The 27,605-nt window shown below is 42.8% G+C and overlaps 2 protein-coding genes across 3 annotated transcripts in view; one reads left to right on the forward strand and one right to left on the reverse strand.

The window, feature by feature from the left end:
* The window catches only part of LOC109900610 (serine/threonine-protein kinase D3-like), a 61,689-nt gene extending 50,849 nt beyond the window's left edge, over nucleotides 1–10,840 (forward strand). For both annotated transcript variants that reach the window (XM_031837000.1, XM_031836999.1), the window contains exons 13-19: nucleotides 1,452–1,524; nucleotides 1,979–2,085; nucleotides 5,843–6,004; nucleotides 6,495–6,593; nucleotides 6,867–7,134; nucleotides 7,758–7,843; nucleotides 8,043–10,840. In XM_031837000.1, coding sequence (XP_031692860.1) covers nucleotides 1,452–1,524; nucleotides 1,979–2,085; nucleotides 5,843–6,004; nucleotides 6,495–6,593; nucleotides 6,867–7,134; nucleotides 7,758–7,843; nucleotides 8,043–8,216 — 969 coding nt within the window. In that variant the 3' untranslated portion in view covers nucleotides 8,217–10,840. The remainder of the gene's footprint in view (nucleotides 1–1,451; nucleotides 1,525–1,978; nucleotides 2,086–5,842; nucleotides 6,005–6,494; nucleotides 6,594–6,866; nucleotides 7,135–7,757; nucleotides 7,844–8,042) is intronic.
* Nucleotides 10,478–27,564, reverse strand: ndufaf7 (NADH:ubiquinone oxidoreductase complex assembly factor 7). The gene is made up of 10 exons (XM_020496307.2): nucleotides 27,132–27,564; nucleotides 26,871–27,034; nucleotides 25,012–25,092; nucleotides 24,728–24,838; nucleotides 24,175–24,388; nucleotides 16,171–16,229; nucleotides 15,921–16,034; nucleotides 14,789–14,932; nucleotides 12,950–13,123; nucleotides 10,478–12,709 (listed from the first exon to the last, which is right to left on the reverse strand). Exons 1-10 carry the CDS (start codon nucleotides 27,199–27,201, stop codon nucleotides 12,470–12,472), a joined length of 1,371 nt encoding a protein of 456 aa, XP_020351896.1. The 5' UTR covers nucleotides 27,202–27,564; the 3' UTR covers nucleotides 10,478–12,469.
* Nucleotides 27,565–27,605: the final 41 nt, after the last annotated feature.

A 27,605-nucleotide genomic window follows, 5' to 3' on the forward strand; every position in this document is an offset into this window, starting at 1 on the left:
AAAACTTTACAACAGAAATACCTTATTTACATAAGTATTCAGACCCTTTGCTATGAGACTTGAAATTGAGCCCAGGTGCATCCTGTTTCCATTATTCATCCTTGAGATGTTTCTACAACTTGATTTGCATCCACCTGTGGTAAATTCAATTGATTGGATATGATTTGGAAAGGCACACACCTGTCTATATAAGGTCCTACAGCTGACAGTGCATGTCAGAGCAAAAACCAAGCCATGAGGTCGAAGTTATTGTCCGTAGAGCTCCGAGACAGGATTGTGTCGAGGCACAGATCTGGGGAAGGGTATCAAAAAATGTCTGCAGCATTGAAGGTCCTCAAGAACACAGTGACCTCCATCATTCTTAAATGGAAGAAGTTTGGAACCACCAAGACTTTTCCTAGAGCTGGCCGCAAGGCCAAACTGAGCAATCGGGGGAGAAGGGCCTTGGTCAGGGAGGTGACAAAGGACACAATGGTCACTCTGACAGAGCTCCAGAGTTCCTCTGTGGAGATGGGAGAACCTTCCAGAAGGACAACCATCTCTGCATCACTCCACCAATCAGGCCTTTAAGGTAGAGTGGCCAGACGGAAGCCACTCCTCAGTAAAAGGCACATGACAGCCTGCTTGGAACTGGCACCTAAAGGATTCTCAGACCATGAGAAACAAGATTCTCTAGTCTGATGAAACCAAGATTGAACTCTTTGGCCTGAATGCCAAGTGTCACGTCAGGAGGAAACCTGGCATCATCCCTACGGTGAAGCATGGTGCTGGCAGCATCATGCTGTGGGGATGTTTTTCCACAGCAGGTACTGGGAGACTAGTCAGGATTGAGGGAAAGATGAACAGAGCAAAGTAGAGAGATCCTTGATGAAAACCTGCTCCAGAGCGCTCAGAACCTCAGACTGGGGCGAAGGTTCACCTTCCAACAGGACAACGACCCTAAGCACATAGCCAGGACAACGCATGAGTGGCTTCGGGACAAGTCTCTGAATGTCCTTGAGTGGTCCAGCCAGAGCCCAGACTTGAACCTGATCGAACATCTCTGGAGAGACCTGAAAATAGCTATGCAGTGATGCTCCTCTTCCAACCTGACAGAGCTTGAGAGGATCTGCAGAGAAGAAAGGGAAAAACTCCCCAAATACATGTGTGCCAAGCTTGTAGCACAATACCAAAGAAGACTCAAGGCTCTAATCTCTGACAAAGGTGTTTCCGCAAAGTAACGAGTAAAGGGTCTGAATACTTATGTAAATGTGATTACATTTTTTTTTTAAATAAATTGTCAAACATTTCTAAAAACGTGTTTTTGCTTCGTCATTATGGGGTATTGTGTGCAGATTGATGAGGGGGGGGGGACAATTTAATCCATTTTAGAATAAGACTAACTAAATGTGAAGAAAGTCAAGGGGTCTGAAAACTTTCCGAGGACACTGTATGTCTTTTCTCTTCTTCAGGATATCAGTTCAGTCTACCAGATCTTTGCTGATGAGGTCCTTGGATCGGGCCAGTTTGGGATTGTGTATGGAGGTAAGTCAGACTGACTCCACAGTATTTCTGTTGGCTTCATGTACATGGTGAAGTGGAGATGAAATTCAGTCCTGATGAAGGCTAAAGGGCCGAAATGGTTTTGTTTTACTTTTACCAATAACAAAGCACTTTTATCAACTTCCACTGTCCTCCAAGAGTTCAGTTTGCTCCTCAATTCATGCACCTTAGTTGGAGAGCGAGATAGAGGAAGTGTTCCCTTCCGTTTGGCTTCATGTACGTCCATCCATCCACGTTTCCTCTCTTTAAAGTTTCAATCACTGGGAGGGGAAGACTACTTATTTTTCTTTCTATGTTATGCAAATCAACTTTCATTAGTATAATTCCTTTCTCTGTCTGTTCTATAGTTCGAGACAGAGGAAGAAATACAGACAGTTAATTTGCTACAGTCTGCAGCGAGTAGTCTGTGATTTATCTGGTTCATTCTCATGTGTAGGTAAACACAGAAAGACTGGGAGAGACGTGGCCATCAAAATCATCGACAAGATGAGGTTCCCTACCAAGCAGGAGAGCCAGCTGAGGAACGAGGTGGCCATTCTCCAGGTAGATAAAAGACAGAGAAGCCTGGTTCTTTTACAGCCAATCTAGACCCTGATAGCCTGGGAATCTAAAGTAGCTACGTTTCACTATTGTTTCAATTCACAACAGTAGTGAAACATAAAGATTTGGTTAATGCTAGATTTGTGAAAGACTGTTGTGAAGAAATGTTAGACTTTTTTTTAGATTTCAGAGTACGCCTGTGGACCCTGGTACATACACACACATATATATATACATACACACACACACACACACACACACACAGTGGGGCAAAAAAGTATTTAGTCAGCCACCAATTGTGCAAGTTCTCCCACTTAAAAAGATGAGAGAAGCCTGGAATTTTCATCAACAATGACAGACAAAATGAGGGAAAAAAATCCAGAAAATCACAATGTAGGATTTTTTATGAATTTATTTGCAAATTATGGTGGAAAATAAGTATTTGGTCAATAACAAAAGTTTATCTCAATACTTTGTTATATACCCTTTGTTAGCAATGACAGAGGTCAAACGCCTTCTGTAAGTTTTCACAAGGTTTTCACACACTGTCGCTGGTATTTTGGCCCATTCCTCCATGCAGATCTCCTCTAGAGCAGTGATCTTTTGGAGCTGTTGCTGGGCAACATGGACTTTCAACTCCCTCCAAAGATTTTCTATGGGGTTGAGATCTGGAGACTGGCTAGGCCACTCCAGGACCTTGAAATGCTTCTTACGAAGCCACTCCTTCGTTGCCCGGGCGGTGTGTTTTGGATCATTGTCATGCTAAAAGACCCAGCCACGTTTCATCTTCAATGCCCTTGCTGATGGAAGGAGGTTTTCACTCAAAATCTCTCGATACATGGCCCCATTCATTCTTTCCTTTACACGGATCAGTCGTCCTGGTCCCTTTGCAGAAAAACAGCCCCAAAGCATGATGTTTCCACCCCCATGCTTCACAGTAGGTATGGTGTTCTTTGGATGCAACTCAGCATTCTTTGTCCTCCAAACACAACGAGTTGAGTTTTTACCAAAAAGTTATATTTTGGTTTCATCTGACCATATGACATTCTCCCAATCTTCTTCTGGATCATCCAAATGCTCTCTAGCAAACTTCAGACGGGCCTGGACATGTACTGGCTTAAGCAGGGGGACACGTCTGGCACTGCAGGATTTGAGTCCCTGGCGGCGTAGTGTGTTACTGATGGTAGGCTTTGTTACTTTGGTTCCAGCTCTCTGCAGGGCATTCACTAGGTCCCCTCGTGTGGTTCTGGGATTTTTGCTCACCGTTCTTGTGATCATATTGACCCCACGGGGTGAGATCATGCGTGGAGCCCCAGATTGAGGGAGATTATCAGTGGTCTTGTATGTCTTCCATTTCCTAATTACCTATTGCAGATTCAGTCTTCCCAGCCTGGTGCAGGTCTACAATTTTGTTTCTGGTGTCCTTTGGCAGCTCTTTGGTCTTGGCCATAGTGGAGTTTGGAGTGTGACTGTTTGAGGTTGTGGACAGGTGTCTTTTATACTGATAACAAGTTCAAACAGGTGCCATTAATACAGGTAACAAATGGAGGACAGAGGAACCTCTTAAAGAAGAAGTTGCAGGTCTGTGAGAGCCAGAATTCTTGCTTGTTTGTAGGTGACCAAATACTTATTTTCCACCATAATTTGCAAATAAATTCATTAAAAATCCTACTATGTGATTTTCTGGATTTCTTTTCTCCTTTTGTCTGTCATAGTTGAAGTGTACCTATGATGAAAATTACAGGCCTCTCATCTTTTTAAGTGGGAGAACTTGCACAATTGGTGGCTGACTAAATACTTTTTTGCCCCACTGTATATATACACTACCGTTCAAAAGTTTGGGGTCACTTAGAAATTTCATTTTTTTTAAAGAAAAGCTATTTTTTTTGTTCATTAAAATAACATCAAATTGATCAGAAATACAGTGTAGACATTGTTAATGTTGTGAATGACTATTGTAGCTGGAAACGGATTCTATATGGAATATCTACATAGGCGTACAGAGGCCCATTATCAGCAACCATCACTCCTGTGTTCCAATGGCATGTTGTGCTTGCTAATCCAAGTTTATCATTTTAAAAGGCTAATTGATCATTAGAAAACCCTTTTGCAATTATGTTAGCACAGCTGAAAACTGTTGAAGAAGCAATAAAACTGTCCTTCTTTAGACTAGTTGAGTATCTGGAGCATCAGCATTTGTGGGTTCGATTACAGGCTCAAAATGTCCAGAAACAAAGACCTTTCTTCTGAAACTCATTAGACTATTCTTGTTCTGAGAAATGAAGGCAATTCCAAGCGAGAAATTGCCAAGGAACTAAAGATCTAGTACAGCGCTGTGTACTACTCCCTTTACAGAACAGTGCAAACTGGCTCTAACCAGAATAAAAAGAGTGTGAGGCCCCGGTGCACAACTGAGCAAGAGGACAAGTACATTAGAGTGTCTAGTTTGAGAAACAGACGCCTCACAAGTCCTCAACTTGAAGCTTAATTAAATAGTACCCACAAAACACCAGTCTCAACTTCAACAGTGAAGAGGCGACTCCAGGATCCTGGCCTTCTAGGCAGAGTTCCTCTGTCCAGTGTCTGTGTTCTTTTGCCCAACTTAATCTTTTATTTTTATTGGCCAGTCTGAGAAATGGCTTTTTCTTTGCAACTCTGCCTAGAAGGCCAGCATCCCGTAGTCGCCTCTTCACTGTTGACGTCGAGACTGGTGTAACCCTAACCCTAACCCTAGTCTCCCATCCCCACAGCATGATGCTGCCACCACCGTGCTTCACCATAGGGATGGTGCCAGGTTTCTTCCAGACGTGACGCTTGGCATTCAGGCCAAAGAGTTCAATCTGGGTTTCATCAGACTAGAGAATCTTTTTTCTCATGGTCTGAGAGTATATAGGTGCCTTTTGGCAAACTCCAAGCGGGCTGTCATGTGCCTTTTGCTGAGGAGTGGTTTCCGTCTGGCCACTCTACCATTAAGGCCTGATTGGTGGAGTTCTGCAGAGATGGTTGTCCTTCTGGAAGCTTCTCTCATCTCCACAGAGGAACCCTAGAGCTCTATCAAACATTAAGGACACCTTCTTAATATTGAGTTGCACTCCCCTTTTTGCCCTCAGAAGAGCCTCAATTTGTCGGGGATTAGATTGTACACAGTGTCGAAAGCGTTCCACAGGGATGCTGGTCCATGCTGACTCTAATCATTTCCACAGTTGTGTCAAGTTGGCTGGATGCCCTTTGGTTGGTGGACCATTCTTGATACACATGAAAAATCTAGAAGTGTTGCAGTTCTTGACACAAACCGGTGCTACTTAACACCTACTACCATACCCCGTTCAAAGGCACTGAAATCTTTTGTCTTGCCCATTCACACTCTGAATGACACACATACACAATCCATGTCTCAATTGTGTTAAGGCTTAAAGATCATTCTTTAACCTGTCTCCTCCCCTTCATTAACACTGATTGAAGTGGTGACATCAATAAGGGATCATAGTTTTCACCTGGATTCACTTGGTCAGTCTATGTCATGGAAAGAGCAGGTGTTCCTAATGTTTTCTACACTCAGTGTGTGTGTGTATATATATATATATATATATATATATATACTGTTTGCGTGCATCACTTTGCTCATCATAGTTGAGGTCATCTGTCACCCAGCCCATAGTGTATTTGTCTCTAAGGTCTTCTCCCTCTAATTGCACATCAGGGATAAATTATATTTTAAACTAATTGAATTGAATTGAATCCCTGTCTCCCTGCCTGTCAGAACCTTCACCATCCTGGCATCGTCAACCTGGAGTGCATGTTCGAGACCCCCGAGAGGGTCTTTGTTGTCATGGAGAAGCTCCATGGAGACATGCTGGAGATGATCCTATCCAGTGAGAAGAGCAAGCTCCCTGAGCGTCTCACCAAGTTCCTGGTCACACAGGTCACTACTCAGTACTCAGTAATATCTGTGATCTACCTCGTAATGACCAACACGGTAACACTTTGTATACAGTGTTTTTATTACTTTATAATTGTTCCTGTCAGTACAATGTAATAACTATTGTAATTAATAATTATTACACTGTACCTATAACAGTTACCCAAAACCTTACCCTAGGCCAGTGGTTCTCAACCAGGGGTACTAGGACGCCTGGGGGTACTTGGCCAATCAACAGGGGGTACTTGGCCAATCAACAGGGGGTACTTGAGAAGACTCATGAGACCATAGACCTACTGTTAAAATGTACATGAGGGGGTACTTCAGGGTTACTCTAGGCAGTGCAAAATTCAGTTGTTGGAACCACTGCCCTAGGCCTAGTGCCTTTTAGAGGTAATTACACAATACAGTCCAGCCAGTGGACAGCCACTGTAATGATAAGTACCATAGCTCAGCCAGAAGTAAGTCACCCCATGTGCTTCCTGACCCGCAGATCCTAGTGGCTCTGAGGCATCTCCATTTTAAGAACATCGTCCACTGTGACCTGAAGCCTGAGAATGTGCTGCTGGCCTCTGCGGAGCCCTTCCCTCAGGTCAGTGCATGAGCTGTCCACCACAACATGATGCAATGCAATACTGATTATGTTACTATGTTCTATTTACGTAAGTCTGTGGTCCACCACAACAAGCTAACTGAAGTACTGACTCATTATGCTATTGCTTTATTTAACCAGGTTGTTATTGTAAAATAGAATTTGTTATCAATCACTTATAATTACTTTGCTAACTAAATAATAGAAAATGGAACTTACCCATAAGGAATGACAGCTCAGTGATGGCCTTGGTTCCAATGTGTGTTCCTATAGGTGAAGCTATGTGACTTTGGCTTCGCTCGCATCATTGGCGAGAAGTCATTCAGGCGCTCTGTGGTCGGCACACCCGCCTACCTGGCACCCGAGGTCCTACGCAGTAAAGGTTACAACCGTTCCCTGGACATGTGGTCGGTAGGTGTGATCGTTTACGTCAGCCTCAGTGGGACCTTCCCCTTCAATGAGGACGAGGACATCAACGACCAGATCCAGAACGCTGCCTTCATGTACCCTTCCAACCCCTGGAAGGACATCTCTGGAGAGGGTAAGAGAAGTGTATGCACCCCAAATGGCACCCTATATTTTGATCATGGCCCATATGTATAGTAGGGAATAGGTTGCCATTTGGGATGTAGCCTGTGTGGGTCGACCTGTAGACCACCTATCTCCCGAGTGTTGCAGTGGTCTAAGGCACTGCATCTCAGTGCAAGAGGTGTCACTACAGTCCCTGGTTTGATTCCAGGCTATATCACATCCGCCGTGATTGGGATTCCCATAGGGTGGCGCACAATTGGCCCAGCGTTGTCCAGGTTTGGCCGGGGTAGGCCGTCATTGTAAATAAGAATTTGTTCTTAACTGACTTGCTTAGTTAAATAAAGATAACATTTGCTGTGGTTTTACCAGTGTATTCACCTCTCAGGGTGTGTTCTCTTTCAATCTTCCACCTCAGAAAAAGAGGCCTACTTCTCATCTCTTTGAAATGTCTTTGGAGCTTTGAGGCTGAGAACAGCAGAATAGTTTTGTAGTCCTAATTGACTCAACCTAGAGGTAGCCATGTATTTCATTCTAGTCTAGAGTGGCCAGAGTAGAGGGATGGATGGATGGAAATGTAGATATCACTTGTTTCTGATGTCAATGTTGTCCATGTTGGTCCATCCATACCCACAGCCACAGACCTGATCAACAACCTCCTCCAGGTGAAGATGAGGAAGCGTTACAGTGTGGACAAGTCTCTCAGTCACCCCTGGCTCCAGGTAACACACCTGCACAGTGACTACTTTGTCACACTACATTCATCACATCATTAAATGCAACACGTCTATGATGTTCAGTTCACTCTGCTGTGGAAATAGAACTTACTCCATCTAAGGATCTACGAAAGTCCTCCTGTACTTCTCCTTGCAGTTTAGTAATGACAATACACTCCCCCTACACTTCCCTTCCGTCCTCCAGGACTATCAGACGTGGCTGGACCTGCGGGAGTTTGAGACACGCAGAGGGGAGCGCTACATCACCCACGAGAGCGACGACGCCCGCTGGGAGGAGCACGCCGACGAGCGGAACCTGCATTATCCCAAGCACTTCATCATGGCGCCCAACCTGGACGACATGGAAGAGGACCCCTAGTGGCTGGGAGGACTACCTGCAGGCTACACGTTTCAGAAGGAGTTCACAGGGCATCCTGGGACTCAGAGACCCATGGCTGGTGCTTGGGTCCCTGGAACCTGCTACTGCTGGCTGAGACTGTAAGCTTAAACAGGAGGAGATGCATGTACCCTATATGTTTGTGCATAAAGGTGTCATTGTGCATTACCACATGGAACAGACAGGAGGCGCTGCAGTGGACAGGCAGCTGTGTGGTGGTACAGTAGCATGGGAACACATTCGTGGTGTTGTGAGGAAAGGCGTGACGATCGAGATTGAGTATCTTCAGGTTGTTTGGTTTTCATCACATTCCAGAGACCTTACGTATGTGGATTCTCTCTCCACTGACTGTGTTCTCTACAAGCCATAATATACAGCCCTCATATTCAACTCTGGACCTAGATGCCATTTCCACTGCATTTTTTCATTCTTCCCCTCTAATCAAGGACTGATTTAGACCTGGGACACCAGGTGGGTGCAATTAATTATCAGGTAGAACAGAAAACCATCAGGCTCCAGACCTCGTAGGGTTAGAGTTGAATACCTCTGATATACAGTCTGTCTCTTGAGCCTGAAAGATGAACCCTAAGTGGTTGGTTAGTTGGGAAATCCCTCAGCAACAGTAATAAACATTTGCACTGCCATTCAACCCAGAAAAATGGCTACAGTAAAAGATGGTTTGGACCAAATCCAAGAGATATTTCAGCTTTTCAGCTTCTATAGCATATTTTTCTAATGTTGTTAGTTTATCATGTGTATTTGAAATCTCACGACTACATTGATTTGTTAATTTACCATGAGTGCTATTTTTGAAAACATTTATTTCCAATGGTTTCATGTAAGGCTGTTGAACTCGAAAACATACAAAATATGCTGATGTTTTGAATATATTTTGCTTATTCGATGGGATGTTTTTGCACTATTTGTTAACACCTGTAATCTCTGGCTCCCTTATTGGATGCTTTGAATGAAGTTGTGAACCAATCAGCAGCTGCTACACACGGTCTTAAACCCCCCTTCGAAAAATGCCTGAGAAAAACCCCCAGCAAAAATGATACCGGTCTAACCAAAGCCTGAGAAATCTTCCCATAGAAATAATTACATTTTTTACGATTCTACCTTTATTTTTGTATCAAATTCTAAGTGTCACAAAAACATTGATAGGACCAAGCCTAGGGAATTTTAGATGTCAATTCTCTGCTCTCAGCCATAGCTTACAAATGTGTTTTTTTCTTTCCAATGAAGTAAAGATAGTTGAGAAATGTTTTTTTTATTCAAGAACTGATGTGACCTTCTCGGGGCTCTGCCTTATTTATTTTCCTTCTCATTTCATTACATGTGTTGTGTTTGTACGGATGATTGAATGGATTCCCACTCAACGCCAGACCTGCTGCTGTACCCCAGTGAGGGAGCTGCAAGGCCAAGCAGTCCGGCGGATTCACAAAGGATTTATCCCAAATGGCACCCTATTCCCTATATAGAGCACTACTTCTGACCAAAGCTGTGGTCAAAACCCGTGCACTATATAGGGGATAGGGTGCCATTTGGGATGCTGACAAAGTCTGATCAGTGACAAAGTGACAAAGCGTGGTAGACTCTGTAGTACTCTGTAATATGTCAAACAAGCCAACATGTAATATGTCAAACAAGCCAACAAGTAATATGTCAAACAAGCCAACAAGTAATATGTCAAACAAGCCAACAAGTAATATGTCAAACAAGCCAACATGTAATATGTCAAACAAGCCAACATGTAATATGTCAAACAAGCCAACATGTAATATGTCAAACAAGCCAACAGCAGATAAATGGACTGAGTACTCTGTACTATGTCAAACAAGCCAACAGCAGATAAATGGACTGAGTACTCTGTACTATGTCAAACAAGCCAACAGCAGATAAATGGACTGAGTACTCTGTACTATGTCAAACAAGCCAACAGCAGATAAATGGACTGAGTACTCTGTACTATGTCAAACAAGCCAACATGTTGGTTGAAGACAGAAATCCATTATTTGTGTGTGTGTCACATTTTGGCTTTGTTTGGTGTTTCTCCCATCCCAAAACATGGGCACGTCCGTTTGAATGATGACCTCACAGCTTGTCCATGCTAATAGCGGTTGACATACAAACACATTTTAAATAAAATAGAACGTTTGACACCACTGGCTGACACCAATGGAACTAAGTGCAGTCATATGCAGGATACTAACCCAGTTACATATTAATGACAATACAGAATACAATGAATGCATTCATTTAATTTATAGTATCAAATGACTGAAATTTTGTGTGCAGGGACAAAAATTATGATTGTTGTTTTATGAAAACACCAAATGACTCAATTGAAATTCCAATATGTTGTCTTCACACTCCCTATTTTGGTATTAGTCTATTTTCAGTCTCAATCCACCCCTTTGGATTGTGAAACAATGTTGTGGTATGATGTTTTCCATACTGTATGTTCAGTACAAAACACACGTAGAAGGGTGATGACTTCAACCTGAGATTCATTTAGTCTGTGCTGCCACTGGATTGGCAGATGTCAATGTTTTCTATATTCCAATATTCACATATCTAACAATAAATAAATGCCTCAGACAGTACCGTAGAGATTTACTACTTATTTCATTTGCAGCTCGTGTCCCCTTGGTCTTGTTTATCAGATTATATTGCGGTGTTCCAGACAAAGGAGCATATTCTACCTTTATGTAAGAGAACTCATGGAAACTACAGTGAATCATTGTCTGCGTAAGATAGGCCATACAACATAACACACAAATGCATCCTATTTTAGTGAAATTTTTTAAACGAGCAAGTATTCTTGATCATTTAATTGGTCGAGGGACTGAGGAAACTATGGGACGCCTGCATCCCTAATGGGACCCTATTCCCTATGTAGTGCACGACTTTTGATCAGGGCTCTATATGGGGAATAGGGTACCATTTGGGAGACAACCAACAGAGTCAGAAGAACTGGGGTAAAGAGCTCTCTTTATGTCTCTAATCTGTGTAGTTAAATCCAACTGTCACAGTGCCAGTGTAGCCTGCCACATTTCATTGTGCCATATGTTAGATGAACAGAGCCGTTTGTGGCTGGGGAAGAAAATAAATGGCTAACTACTGCTGTGTAACGATAGCACCATATGTTGAGGCCTATAGATGTCCCCAGAAAATGCTTCCTATCGCTCTACAAGTTTGAGCAGGAAAACATTTCTGTTGCCTTTCTAAGAAATCTTCTAAGATTTCTTTCAAAATGTAAATATTAATACCAGAATATTTTCAGTCTTAATCGTATGAAAATACTTAGCACAGTATGTGGTTCCAAGACAAAGAGAACGATAATATACACCGGAAAATGTTTTGTAATGACTTTTAATCATTCAGTCTTTAATATGATATGACTCATTAAGTCTTTAATATGATAGCTTTATGTTAGGGTCGCTCAGTTTTTTGGGCTGGTTATTATGGCTACGGTAATCGGCCTGTGTAATAGTATCCTTTAATTGCTACTGGTGCAGTGAGGGAGAGCCTGTCAGAGCAAAACACAGCATGCTGTGAGTGGCTGACTGTGTCCCAAATGACACCCTATTGCCTATGTAGTGCACAACTTTTGACCCGGGCCCATAGGGCTCTATTCAAAAGTAGTGTCATCTGGGATGCATACGCTATCTACTAACTCCATGTTCACCAGATTGCTTCAAGATGTGGAGACAGCCAGGCACCACGTGGCCAAGGGCCATGAATGGTTTCCTATAACTTCAGACACTGTGACCTTGAGTGACGTTCTTCTGACTGATCAAAGTTACATTGTCTACCACTTGGAATTATATGTTGGTCTAATGAACATGTAGATGATAGAGAAAGATGGCAACCACCATCTTCCCTCAGTGAGGCAAGGTACATAATTCTTAGGATTTTATCAGCACTTCAGTTCAACTTTTCAAACCAAACTCACACCACAGTCAGACCAAACCCTATTGCTTCCGCGGGTCTTGTGTATATAATCCTGTGTGGCTCAGATGGTAGAGCAGGCTCTTGCAATGCCAGGTTTGTGGGTTCGGATTCCCACCGGGGACTAGTAAGAAAAAATGTATGAAAATGTATGAACTCACTATTCTAAGTTACTCTAGATAAGAATGTCTGCTAAATTATAAATAGTGCAACTTTTAAGTGAGTTGATACACAGCCTCTGCAGTGCAGAGGAACCCGTGGTGAGTCTCTGTGTCTGTTCTTTACGAAAGGCCAAGCTCACTGAAGCCAGCCACAGGCAGGGGCGCTGGGCCCTTCTTGGGCACTGGGGCCATCTTCTTCCCCCCCTTGGACTGCTCAGGCTCGGGCCTGGTGAGCCGACTGTGGTTGAGCATGGTGAAGAACTGGAACCTCTCGCCCATCTTCAGGGGGTTGGTCAGCATGTCATAGCCCTGGATCAACTGGGCCCTTGTGGACGGGTCTGCACAGTTCCTCAGCAGCACCTGAAGACACAACATTGCAATTAGACAAAGATAATTGAGTGGAGGGCAAAGTAAAAGTAAAATACCAAGTTATCTTGAAAGCCCCGATTGGCAGTTGAAAACCATGAGCTTCCACTTAATGCTTTGACAGAAACTGATACAGATGCAAGCGGATTGTTATGATTGTTTATATAGTGGTCACCTTAGCCCCATGTATAAAGAAGTGGAACAGGGAAGTGTGCACACAGGGTTCCTACTCACCTGTAAGCGTGTATCGATTCCCATATTTTTCAGGAAGTCTTTCTGAGAGACAGGGCCCATGCAGGCCACCGTAGCTCCAGCCATCCTCCTCAGGTAACTGTAGTCCACATCAGCAGTCAGGTCAGCAGAGCCGGGCGAGGCTAGGACATCATGGAGCTTATGACCTTTAAAACCCTGGGGGTGGGGGACAGGTGGTGTTTTGATGTTATGACAGAAATGGTAGACATGACTACTAAGAACTACTACAGTTCATTATTTGTATATCGTTACATTTTATTTGATTTAATTCATTAGTTGTTAAATTACATTGATCTGAAATCATTTCCTTTTTTATACCAAATCAGGTCTCTCCTCTCATGAGCAACGATTGATAACATTTTCATCTAGTTACATAAATGTGAGCCTGCCTGAAACATGGCTGCCTTGTTAAACCTCTTGAAGCTAGGGGGCACTATTTTTATTTTTGGAAAAATAATGTTCCCAAAATAAACGGCCTATTTCTCAGGACCAGATGCTAGAATATGCATATCATTGACAGATTAGGATAGAAAACACTCTAAAGTTTCCAAAACTGTAAAAATATTGTCTGTGAGTATAACAGAACTGATATTGCAGGCGAAAGCCTGAGAAAAATCCAATCAGGAAGTGACTCTTATTTTGAAAGCACTGTGTTCCTATGCATCCCTATTGACCATTGAAAGGGATATCAACCAGATTCCTTTTTTCTATGGCTTCCCTAAGGTGTCTACATTCTTTAGACATAGTTTCAGGCCTTTATTTTGAAGAATGAGCATGAACGACCACATTACGTAAGTGGTCAGGTGGGGGCTCTCAGAGTGAAAGAGAGAGTCGGCCATTGTTTCCCCCGGTCCTAGTGAAAAGCCAACTGTCCCAGTTGATATATTATCGAATAGATATTTGAAAAACACCTTCAGGATTGATTATAAAAAACGTTGCAAATCAAATCAAATTTTATTTGCCATGTTTCTGTCGACATTATGGATATAATTTGGAATTTTTGTCTGTGTTGTCGTGACCGCTATTTCCGGTGGATTCCTGGGCATAACGCACCAAACTAACGGAGGTATTTGGATATAAAAAATATCTTTATGGAACAAAAGGAACATTTGCTGTCTAACTGGGAGTCTCGTGAGTGAAAACATCCGAAGATCATCAAAGGTAAACGGTTCATTTCATTGCTTTTCTGATTTTCGTGACCAAGCTTCCTGATGCTAATTGTACATAATGCTATGCTAGGCTATAGATAAACTTACACAAACGCTTGTATTGCTTTCGCTGTAAAGCATCATTTCAAAATCTGAGACGACAGGGTGATTAACAAAAGGCTAAGCTGTGTTTTGCTATATTTCACTTGTGATTTCATGAATATGAATATTTTCTAGTAATATTTTTTGACTGTGGCGCTATGCTATTCAGCGTTGTTGATGGCAAATATACCGGATCCGGGATGGGTAGTTCTTTAACAGATGGAATTCTGTGATTCCCTGTCTTTTGAAGGAGGGGGTCGCTTGCTTGACCCCCCCCCCCCTTTTCATCACACATCAGTGAGTCCCAGAGCCTGGGAGCAGGGAGAGCCCACCCCTCTTAATAGGGGCCAGATGGGGCTGGGTTAGGGTGTAGCCCCAGGAACAGAACTGGAGGGTAGTTGACCCTGATTTCCGTGTGCCACCAGCAAAGGGCAAGAGAGGCATGTCGACTTCCTGCATCTGTTTCCTTGTAGCTGAGGCTCACTCGGCTAATCACTTTACCACACACACACACAGACCGTATTAAAACCAGCTGATAAACGGGCCACGTTGGAGACATGATGACACTCACTCTGAACGTGTCCATCTTGGTCCCGTCGTGCCCGTAGTCAGCAATCAGTGCAGCACCCCCATCCTCGGTGATCCGATTGGCTAGGCGCTGGACGATGACCCCTCCCTCCGGGCAGACCTCCACGTGCCGTCTCTTTTCATCTGCCTAGGAGGTAAGGGGTTTCAGAACAAAAACAAGAGCGGCTCTGCTTACCTGTCTGGGTGAAGCAGGGGCCTGAGCACACACATCAGCAATCATACATGACTTTGCTTCCAATTCATCTTCACTTAGCAGCACTGGCTCTAAGCCCCAAGGCATCACAAAACCAGGAGGGGTTAGCTTTGGTGGGTTAGGATAGATCCCAAATGGCACCCTATTCCCTCTATAGTGCATTACTTTTGATCAGAGCCCCATTGGGCCCGGTCAAAAGTAGTGCACTATAAAGGGAATGGGGTGCAATTTGGGAAATACCCTTAGACTATCAGGTAACACATGTTGGGACATCTATGGGGAAAAAATTTACTAAAGTGGAGTATTAAAACCTATAGGCCTGTCTACTTGTAATTGAAAACCCCATTAGACCACAGAGATGACAGAGCAACAGATAAGATTATGTAGGGCTTTTAACTGGCGAGCGCAGAGAGAACAGTTAACAAACTCTACTACAGTATGTGGAACCCGGGATACACAGACAGTCAGTCAGGGGCAGCAGCCATTAGCCAGGATTTAAAACCAGTAAGGGGGTTTCACCCAAGTTCACTCATGATGTAAGGCTTTGGCAGGCTGTTCAAAGTCCCTGCACTCTTCCAGTGAGGCCAGATCAAATAGGTTGGTACTGTATATACTACAGAAACACTGGTAATAAAAACCAGATGCTGCACAGATGTTCAAACTTTTAAGGAAAAAGGAGTTTGTCGTCAATGGTGTTTGTGTCAATGTAGGCTTCAGCAAAGATATAACTGTTTTCAATCTAGGAGACATCCATTCACATTTAACATCAGCGATAGATACATTTTGATGAGTCCGATAAAATGCTTACAATCATTTTTATTTGAATCTTTCAATTGATACATACATACAAACTAAACGTGATAAGATTTTTTTCTTTGTTTTTAAAGATGGTCTGAGTTAAGCATCAACACGCAGCACTCACCTGTATGAGTTGAGTAGAGGCCAGAGTGGGAGCTGGCACTATGACAAGCCTCAGCTTGCCTGGCTCATCTGGGTCAATATCCACCATCACCTCCCTCCAGCCCTTCTCTGTTCCCTGGACCCACATCACAATTAATGCACAACACAATGCAATGGATCAAATGGTAATTACAATAACATTTTCTTAATTCTTTGTGATCTGCTATCAAGATCTATATGTATAATCAAAACAGCTGGTGAAGTAAATGTACCTGGAATTTGTGGATGGGTAAGGCATCAAAGAACTCATGAGCGAGGTAGATGCTGAAGCCTGTTTGAAAAAAAAAATGACAATAAATAGGACTAATAGTAGATAGAATAAAAACTGTACCAGAGGCACAGAACAAGTTAGAGGAAACTTATTCAAGAAAGATCAAGTGTAATATATTATAAAAAATAAAGCAAACTGGATGGAACACGGGAAAAAATGCACCAAATATATATTTTTAATCTTCAACATAAAAATGCTCCCAAAAATATTTTACTGAAACTTCTGACAAATGATGGAGTCACCCATGATTCAAAAGATACACTGCTCAAAAAAATAAAGGGAACACTTAAACAACACAATGTAACTCCAAGTCAATCACACTTCTGTGAAATCAAACTGTCCACTTAGGAAGCAACACTGATTGACAATAAATTTCACCTGCTGTTGTGCAAATGGAATAGACAACAGGTGGAAATTATAGGCAATTAGCAAGACACCCCCAATAAAGGAGTGGTTCTGCAGGTGGTAACTACAGACCATTTCTCAGTTCCAATGCTTCCTGGCTGATGTTTTGGTCACTTTTGAATGCTGGCGGTGCTTTCACTCTAGTGAAAGCATGAGATAGAGTCTACAACCCACACAAGTGGCTCAGGTTGTGCAGCTCATCCAGGATGGCACATCAATGCGAGCTGTGGCAAGAAGGTTTGCTGTGTCTGTCAGCGTAGTGTCCAGAGCATGGAGGCACTACCAGGAGACAGGCCAGTACATCAGGAGACGTGGAGGAGGCCGTAGGAGGGCAACAACCCAGCAGCAGGACCGCTACCTCCGCCTTTGTGCAAGGAGGAGCAGGAGGACCACTGCCAGAGCTCCATTCACTGTAGCTGGGGATTTTAACAAGGCTAATCTGAAAACAAGACTCCCTAAATTTTATCAGCATATCGATTGCGCAACCAGGGCGGGAAAAACCTTGGATCATTGCTATTCCAACTTCCGCGACGCATATAAGGCCCTGCCCCGCCCTCCTTTCGGAAAAGCTGACCACGACTCCATTTTGGTGATCCCTGCCTACAGACAGAAACTAAAACAAGAAGCTCCCGCGCTGAGGTCTGTTCAACACTGGTCCGACCAATCTGATTCCACACTCCAAGACTAGACTGCTTCCATCACGTGGACTGGGATATGTTCCGTATTGCGTCAGACGACAACATTGACGAATACGCTGATTTGGTGTGCGAGTTCATTAGAACGTGCGTTGAAGATGTCGTTCCCATAGCAACGATTAAAACATTCCCAAACCAGAAACCGTGGATTGATGGCAGCATTCGCGTGAAACTGAAAGCGCGAACCACTGCTTTTAATCAGGGCAAGGTGACTGGAAACATGACCGAATACAAACAGTGTAACTATTCCCTCCGCAAGGCAATCAAACAAGCTAAGCGTCAGTATAGAGACAAAGTAGAATCTCAATTCAACGGCTCAGACACAAGAGGTATGTGGCAGGGTCTACAGTCAATCACGGATTACAAAAAGAAAACCAGCCCAGTCACGGACCAGGATGCCTTGCTCCCAGGCAGACTAAATAACTTTTTTGCCCGCTTTGAGGACATTACAGTGCCACTGACACGGCCCGCAACCAAAACATGCGGACTCTCCTTCACTGCAGCCGACGTGAGGAAAACATTTAAACGTGTCAACCCTCGCAAGGCTGCAGGCCCAGACGGCATCCCCAGCCGTGCCCTCAGAGCATGCGCAGACCAGCTGGCTGGTGTGTTTACGGACATATTCAATCAATCCCTATCCCAGTCTGTTGTTCCCACATGCTTCAAGAGGGCCACCATTGTTCCTGTTCCCAAGAAAGCTAAGGTAACTGAGCTAAACGACTACCGCCCCGTAGCACTCACTTCCGTCATCATGAAGTGCTTTGAGAGACTAGTCAAGGACCATATCACCTCCACCCTACCTGACACCCTAGACCCACTCCAATTTGCTTACCACCCAAATAGGTCCACAGACGATGCAATCTCAACCACACTGCACACTGCCCTAACCCATCTGCACAAGAGGAATACCTATGGGAGAATGCTGTTCATCGACTACAGCTCGGCATTTAACACCATAGTGCCCTCCAAGCTCGTCATCAAGCTCGAGACCCTGGGTCTCGACCCCGCCCTGTGCAACTGGGTACTGGACTTGGTGAGGGTAGGCAACAACATCTCCACCCCGCTGATCCTCAACACTGGGGCCCCACAAGGGTGCGTTCTGAGCCCTTTCCTGTACTCCCTGTTCACCCACGACTGCGTGGCCACGCACGCCTCCAACTCAATCATCAAGTTTGCGGACGACACAACAGTGGTAGGCTTGATTACCAACAACGACGAGACGGCCTACAGGGAGGAGGTGAGGGCCCTCGGAGTGTGGTGTCAGGAAAATAACCTCACACTCAACGTCAACAAAACTAAGGAGATGATTGTGGACTTCAGGAAACAGCAGAGGGAACACCCCCCTATCCACATCGATGGAACAGTAGTGGAAAGGGTAGTAAGTTTTAAGTTCCTCGGCGTACACATCACAGACAAACTGAATTGGTCCACCCACACAGACAGCATCGTGAAGAAGGCGCAGCAGCGCCTCTTCAACCACAGGAGGCTGAAGAAATTCGTCTTGTCACCAAAAGCACTCACAAACTTCTACAGATGCACAATCGAGAGCATCCTGTCGGGCTGTATCACCGCCTGGTACGGCAACTGCTCCGCCCACAACCGTAAGGCTCTCCAGAGGGTAGTGAGGTCTGCACAACACATCACCGGGGGCAAACTACCTGCCCTCCAGGACACCTACACCACCCGATGTCACAGGAAGGCCATAAAGATCATCAAGGACAGCAACCACCCGAGCCACTGCCTGTTCACCCCGCTATCATCCAGAAGGCGAGGTCAGTCCAGGTGCATCAAAGCTGGGACCGAGAGACTGAAAAACAGCTTCTATCTCAAGGCCATCAGACTGTTAAACAGCCACCACTAACATTGAGTGGCTGCTGCCAACACACTGACTCAACTCCAGCCACTTTAATAATGGGAATTGATGGGAATTTATGTCAAATATATCACTAGCCACTTTAAACAATGCTACCTAATATAATGTTTACATACCCTACATTATTCATCTCATATGTATACGTATATACTGTACTCTATATCATCTACTGCATCCTTATGTAATACATGTATCACTAGCCACTTTAAACTATGCCACTTTGTTTACATACTCATCTCATATGTATATACTGCACTCAATACCATCTACTGTATCTTGCCTATGCCGCTCTGTACCATCACTCATTCATATATCTTTATGTACATATTCTTTATCCCCTTACACTTGTGTCTATAAGGTAGTAGTTTTGGAATTGTTAGCTAGATTACTTGTTGGTTATTACTGCATTGTCGGAACTAGAAGCACAAGCATTTCGCTACACTCGCACTAACATCTGCTAACCATGTGTATGTGACAAATAAAATTTGATTTGATTTGAAAATGACCTCCAGCAGGCCACAAATGTGCATGTGTCTGCTCAAACGGTCAGAAACAGACTCCATGAGGGTGGTATGAAGGCCCGACGTCCACAGGTGGGGGTTGTGCTTACAGCCCAACACCGTGCAGGACGTTTGGCATTTGTCAGAGAACACCAAGATCGGCAAATTCGCCACTAGAGCCCTGTGCTCTTCACAGATGAAAGCAGGTTCACACTGAGCATGTGACAGACGTGACAGAGTCTGGAGACGCCATGGAGAACGTTCTGCTGCCTGCAACATCCTCCAGCATGACCGGTTTGGCGGTGGGTCAGTCATGGTGTGGGGTGGCCTTTCTTTGTGGGGCCGCACAGCCCTCCATGTGCTCGCCAGAGGTAGCCTTACTGCCATTAGGTACCAAGATGAGATCCTCAGACCCCTTGTGAGACCATATGCTAGTGCGGTTGGCCCTGGGTTCCTCCTAATGCAAGACAATGCTAGACCTCATGTGGCTGGAGTGTGTCTGCAGTTCCTGCAAGAGGAAGGCATTGATGCTATGGACTGGCCCGCCCGTTCCCCAGACCTGAATCCAATTGAGCACATCTGGGACATCATGTCTCGCTCCATCCACCAACACCACGTTGCACCACAGACTGTCCAGGAGTTGGTGGATGCTTTAGTCCAGGTCTGGGAGGAGATCCCTCAGGAGACCATCCTCCACCTCATCAGGAGCATGCCCAGGCGTTGTAGGGAGGTCATACAGGCACGCGGAGGCCACACACACTACTGAGCCTCATTTTGACTTGTTTTAAGGACATTACATCAAAGTTGGATCAGCCTGTAGTGTGGTTTTCCACTTTAATTTTGAGTGTGCCTCCAAATCCAGACCTCCATGGGTTGATACATTTTATTTCCATTGATAATGTGTGATTTTGTTGTCAGCACATTCAACTATGTAAAGAAAAAAGTATTTAATAAGAATACTTCATTCATTCAGATCTAGGATGTGTTATTTTAGTGTTCCCTTTATTTTTTTGAGTAGTGTATATTGAAAGAAGAAGCAATTTTAAGCACGTTTTCACTTCAGTCTCCTCCATCTTCACTAACCGATGTTAACTGTAAGGATTTTTTTCTATTAATTATGTCAAATTAACATCTGTACAGAAAGAGTCAAGTGAAGGCCAAATCACAGAGGAGGAACTTCTTGACACAATTAAAGCCTTTAAGTCTGGGAAAACTCCAGGGTTGGATGGCATACGAGTGGAGGTATACCAAATCTTTTTTTGATATACTCAGAGGACAGTTATTAGCATGTTTTAACCACTCCTACAAAAATAATACTCAAGAAGGTGTGTTTTCATTATTTCTGAAACAGGATCCAAGTGGTAAATAAAAAGATCCAGTCCACTTAAAAAATTGGAGGCCCCTTACACTTTAGTGTAAGAATTAGCGCATAGAATAAAAAAGGTATTGTCGGATATTATTCACCCTAATCAGACAGGTTTTTTACAGGGACGATACATTGGAGATAATATAAGACAAGTACTGGAAACAATAGAACACTATGAAAAATCTTGGAAACCAGGCCTGGTATTCATAGCTGACTTTGAAAAGGCTTTTGATAAAGTACGACTGGAATTTATATATAAATGCCTGGAATATTTCTCTTATAAAATAGGTTAAAGTTATGTATAGTAACCTTAGGGGTATAATAGTAAATAATGGCTACTTCTCTGAAATTATTTAGACTGTCAAGACGAGTAAAACAAGGTTGTCCACTATCGGCATATCTATTTATTATGGCCATCGAAAGGTTAGCTATTAAAATCAGATCCAACAATCTTAAGGGGTTAGAAATCAAGGGCTTAAAAACAAAGTTGTCATTGTACGCTGATTCATGCTTTCTTTTAAATCCACTATTTGGATCCCTCCACAGCCTCATAAAGGATCTAGATACTTTTTCTAACCTCTCTGAACATTTGTTAAAGAAATGTGACAAATAAAAAAGTATACGAGTTTCATTTAAGGACAAAAAAAAAATTGACAGCTGTGCCATATAAATTGCAAAATAGTTGGGAAGAGATTCCCGATGTACCGATTCCATGGCACATTGTTTATGAACTTATATGCAAAACAATGCCGGATTCTAAACTCATAATTTTTCAATTAAAATTATTATTCAAAATTATTGCAACCAATAGAATGTTATATATTGTGGGGATACAACCATCCCAGTTCTGCAGATTTTCCTGCGAAGACAAAATAATTTGATTATTTGTTTTGGTACTGTCCTTGTGTAGCTTTTTATTGGTTGCAGGTCCAGAAATGGTTGAAGATGTGGAGCTAACTCTGCAGATAGCACTACTGGGTGATTTGAAAAGTCATAGTCAATCGATCAATAATACTTTTAGCAAAAAGAGTGTGTCTATAATTTACAATCTGTAGAAACTATGAGAATAGAAAGGTTCAGAACATTTGTGAAACATCACAGAACAGTGGAAAAATATATGGCAAATAGAAATAGAAAAATGGATGGTGTTCAGAGATAGATGGGAGGGGTTGAATGGAGCTGAAGGGTGGGATTAAAAACAACAAGAAAACTAATGTCAAATCTGCTGTGTCTGTAAAATGTATATGGGTTCGGATCTTTTGTGAAACAGTAGTTAAAAATATATGGCAAAGTAGAAATACTGGATGGGATTCGGAGATGGATGGGAAGGGTTGATGGTAGCTGAAGGATGGGATTAAAAACCAACAAAACATAACTGTTGCATTGTTTCCGTAAAATGTATATAGTATGTATAAGCTGGAAGTAGAAGCCTCGGTGTTGTTGTCCATTAGTTTACTCCAATTAGGAGAGGGGTGGTAGGGTTAGGTTAAATAATAAAGGAAAATGTATATTTTTTTTAAATATACACAGTACCAGTCAAAAGTTTGGACACACCTACTCATTCAAGGGTTTTTCTTTATTTGTACTAGTTCCTACATTGTAGAATAATAGTGAAGAAATAAAAACTATGAAATAACACATATGGAATCATGTAGTAACCAAACAAGTGTTAAACAAAACAAAATATTTTATATTTGAAATTCTTAAAAGTAGCCACCCTTTGCCTTGATGACAGCTTTGCGCACTCTTGGCATTTCCTCAACCAGCTTCATGAGGTAGTCACCTGGAATGCATTTCAATGAACAAGTGTGCCTTGTTAAAAGTTCATTTGTAGAGCTTCTTTCCTTCTTAATGCGTTGAGACAATCAGTTTTGTTGTGACATGGTAGGGGTGGTATACAGAAGATAGCCCTATTTAGTAAAATACCAAGTCCATATAATGGCAAGAACAGCTCAAATAAGCAAAGAGAAATTACAGTCCATCATTACTTTAAGACATGAAGGTCAGTCAATGCGGAAAATTTCAAGAACTTTGAAAGTTTCTTTAAGTGCAGTCGCAAAAACCATCAAGCGCTATGATGAAACTGGTACTCATGAGGACCACCACAGGAAAGGAAGACCCAGAGTTACCTCTGCTGCAGAGGATAAGTTCATTAGAGTTACTAGCCTCAGATTGAAGCCCAAATAAATGCTTCACAGAGTTCAAGCAACAGACATCGTGAATCATGCCTTCATGGTCAAATTGCTGCAAAGAAAACACTACTAAAAGACAACAATTAGAAGAAGAGACATGCTTGGGCCAAGAAACAAGAAGAATGTGTTGTTCCCACCGTGAAGCATGGAAGAGGAGGTGAGATGGTGCTTTGCTGGTAACACTGTCTGTGATTTATTCAGAATTCAAGGCACACTTAACCAGCACTGCTACCACAGCATTCTCCAGCAATACGCCATCCCATTTGGTTTGCACCTAGTGGGACTATCACAGGACAATGACCCAACACACCTCCAGGCTGTGTAAGGGCTATTTGACCAAGGAGAGTTATGGAGTGCTGCATCAGATGACCTGGCCTCCACAATCACCTGACCTCAACCCAATTGAGATGGTTTGGAAAGAGTTGGACCACAGAGTGAAGGAAAAGCAGTCAACAAGTGCTCAGCATATGTGGGAACTCCATCAAGACTGTTGGAAAAGCATTGCAGGTGAAGCTGGTTGAGAGAATGCCAAGCGTGTGCAAAGCTGTCATCAAGGTAAAGGGTGGCTGCTTTGAAGAATCTAAAATGTAAAAATTATATTGATTTGTTAACACTTTTTTGGTTACTACATGATATATGTGTATTTCATAGTTTTGATGTCTTTACTATTATTCTACAATGTAGAAAATAGTTGGTTTTTTTTAGACAACAACCCTGGAATGAATAGGTGTCTGCAAACTTTTGACTGGTACTATATATATATAGATTTACAAAAATATATATGGGTGATTGGAAATGATAGAGAATTACATTGATGGAATCTACAATCTATCTGCACTATTAAAGCTGATCTACCCCCTTAAACATTTTTCAATAATAATAACCCCTCCCAATTTTTTATTCTAGATTATTACCTCTGGGGACATCATCCAGGTTGCGGTACCAGGAGATGGGGAGGCCTGTGGTGGTGGTTCCATGGCGGTACACAGGCTCATCCTCGCTGGCTGACACCTGGCTCTGGTCTCCTGTTAGACACTGGGCCTGGACCTGGCTCAGCTTAGGACTCACCTCCACCAGGTGCACTGAGACTGCAGCCCCACCCAGGGCCCCACGCAGCTGACTGAAAACCTGAACAACACAGACACAGGGAGACAGACAGACAAACAGAGAGAGACAAACAGACAGGGTGTAGTTTAGTTCATTGGATCCTGGATTATGACTCACTGGTCTGAGTTTAAATGCCCTGATAAAATCCATGATGAGATTCAGGACAGGTTGTGACTGTCTAAAATCACGAGAAATATTTTGATGAAAAAAACAAGAACATTTCAATATATAACAGGCAATGTTATATAGGGAAATGGCTCCCTCCACTGATCATAGATTGAACTGACATGTATACTGTGTACACATTCAACATTTTTGCCATTTAGTAAGATTTAGCAGCCCTGGACTGGACATACATACTCTGAGAATGTCATTGGCTAAGGAGCCTCTTCCTGGTCCAAACTCCACTAACTGGAAGCGACTGGGCTTCCCTGCTCCCATCCACTCACTCAAACACCAGATCCCCAGCAACTACAGGCAGAGAAGGGAGGAGCTCAAACCATTATCATCACTCAGGGCACCTGGGACTGGAACAACATCAAGAGACTTGAACATTAAGAGACTGTTGATTGTGTATATGCATACTTATCTACTACACAACAATACATACATGTATTAAAATGTTGTTCTGGATAAATGCTTACCTCCCCAAATATCTGACTAATTTCTGGTGACGTGATGAAATCTCCATCTGGCCCAAGCATATCATTCTGCACATAATAGCCCTGGAACATGAAATAGAGCACTTCATCTCTGAAGCAAACATTTCTATAGAGTAATAGCATAGTCTGACGGGTTTCTTTACTACAGTTGAAGTCGGAAGTTTATATACACCTTAGCCAAATACATTTAAACTTAGTTTTTCACAATTCCTGACATTTAATCAGAGTAACATTTCCCTGTCGTAGATCAGTTAGGATCACCACTATATATTAAGAATGTGAAATGTCAGAGTAATAGTAGAGAGAATGATTTATTTCAGCTTTGATTTCTTTCATCACATTCCCAGTGGGTCAAAAATTTACACACACTCAATTAGTATTTGGTAGCATTGCCTTTACATTGTTTAACTTGGGTCAAACTTTTCATTTAGCCTTCCACCAGGTTTCCACAATAAGTTGGGTGAATTTTGGCCCATTCCTCCTGACAGAGGTGGTGAAACTGAGTCAGGTTTGTAGGCCTCCTTGCTCGCACACACTTTTTCAATTCTCCCCACAAATGTTCTATAGGATTGAGGTCAGGGCCTTGTGATGGCCACACCAATACCTTGACTTTGTTGTCCTAAAGCCATTTTGCCAAAACTTTGGAAGTATGCTTGGGGTAATTGTCCATTTGGAAGACCCATTTACGACCAAGCTTTAACTTCCTGACTGATGTCTTGAAATGTTGCTTCAATATATCCACAATTTTTCTACCTCATGATGCCATCTATTTTTTGAAGTGCATCACTCCCTCCTGCTGCAAAGCACCCCCACAACATGATGCTGCCACCCCCGTACTTCACGGTTGGGATGGTGTTCTTCAGCTTGCAAGCGGCCCCCTTTTTCCTCCAAACATAACAATGGTCATTATGGCCAAACAGTTCTATTTTTGTTTCATCAGACTAGAGGATATTTCTCCAAAAAGTACGATCTTTGTCCCCATGTGCAGTTGCAAACCGTAGTCTGGCTTATTATGGCGGTTTTGGAGCAGTGGCTTCTTCCTTGCTGAGCGGCCTTTCAGGTTATGTCGATTTTTGGACTTGTTTTACTGTGGATATAGATACTTTTGTACCTGTTTCATCCAGCATCTTCAAAAGGTCCTTTGCTGTTGTTCTGGGATTGATTAGCACTTTTCGTCACCAAAGTACATTAATCTCTAGGAGACAGAACGTGTCTCCTTCCTGAGCGGTATGACGGCTGCATGGTCCCATTGTGTTTATACTTGCTTACAATTGTTTGTACAGATGAATGTGGTACCTTCAGGCATTTGGAAATTGCTCCCAAGGATGAACCAGACTTGTGGAGGTCTGCAATTTTTTTCTGAGGTCTTATCTGATTTCTTTTGATTTTCCCATGATGTCAAGCAAAGAGGCACTGAGTTTGAAGGTAGGCCTTGAAATACATTCACAGTTACACCTCCAATTGACTCAAATGATGTCAATTAGTTTATCAGAAGCTTCTAAAGCCATGACATAATTTTCTGGAATTTTCCAAGCTGTTTAAAGGTACAGTCAACTTAGTGTGCGTAAACTTCTGACCCACTGGAATTGTGATAAGTTATTTCACTTATAATTCACTCTGTCTGTAAACAATTGTTGGAAAAATGACTTGTGCCACGCACCGACTTGCCAAAACTATAGTTTGTTAACAAGATATGTGTGGAGTGGTTGACAAACGAGTTTTAATGACTCCAACCTAAGTGTATGTAGACTTCCGACTTCAACTGTATGTATGTATGTATGTATGTATGTATGTATGTATGTATGTATGTATGTATGTGTGTGTGTGTAACTAGTAGTTACCATGACTGGGTTGGTAAGAACCTCTCTCATGTACTCTGCCACTGAGATAGGACCTGTGGCTTTGATCTTGGAGGTTAGGTGTCTGAGCATCGAGTTTCCTGGCATTGGTTTCTCTGCTGAGCTGCTTGAGAAACTTTGGCTCTGTGCCACGCTCCATGATCTAACTATAGAGTAGAAGACGTAAACAATAGAGCATATTAAATATAATTCGCTTAACTATCTGACGGCCAGACATAGACTAAATAAAGAAATCGCCCTTACCAAATAATGGTGGTGGACAAGGGCGGACAAGGACTCCTCTTAATCTCTGCAGTGCTCGAACAGTCCTCATTGAGACAGCAAGCTAGCTACAACAGTCAATAGTCAAACAATTCCCTACTGTAACTGTACTTCCCAGAAATTGTCATCAAGTCTGAATTTCACAGCAGGTGCTCGTGTTATCAAGTTAGCTATCTATCTAACGAAGATCGATAGCTGCACATGTAGCATGAGAGACAACTAAAAGCACAATCTCGAGGATCAGCTAAAGTGAACTCGTTTCATAAATACAATAACATGTCAAACTCTAGTTCATTTTATATGACTGACTTTGGCAGATAATGTATTAATTACTCAAAGAACTCATTGGACATATTCAACAATCTAACTACCTACATTTGTGTGCAAGTACATCCGCCTTCTTACGGCAACAACAATTATGATTGGACAATTAACTAGTCGTGTAGTTGTAACAAA

This window comes from Oncorhynchus kisutch, linkage group LG12, assembly GCF_002021735.2.
Source record: "Oncorhynchus kisutch isolate 150728-3 linkage group LG12, Okis_V2, whole genome shotgun sequence".
Lineage (NCBI taxonomy): Eukaryota > Metazoa > Chordata > Actinopteri > Salmoniformes > Salmonidae > Oncorhynchus > Oncorhynchus kisutch.

Coding starts and splice junctions, on each gene's coding strand:
- ndufaf7 (XM_020496307.2), bottom strand. CDS start 27,201: ATGAGGACTGTTCGAGCACTGCAGAGATTAAGAGGAGTCCTTGTCCGC. Junction 27,035..27,131: donor TTGTCCACCACCATTATTTG/GTAAGGGCGATT, acceptor TCTACTCTATAG/TTAGATCATGGAGCGTGGCA. Junction 14,933..15,920: donor CCTCTACTCAACTCATACAG/GTGAGTGCTGCG, acceptor CTTACCTCCTAG/GCAGATGAAAAGAGACGGCA.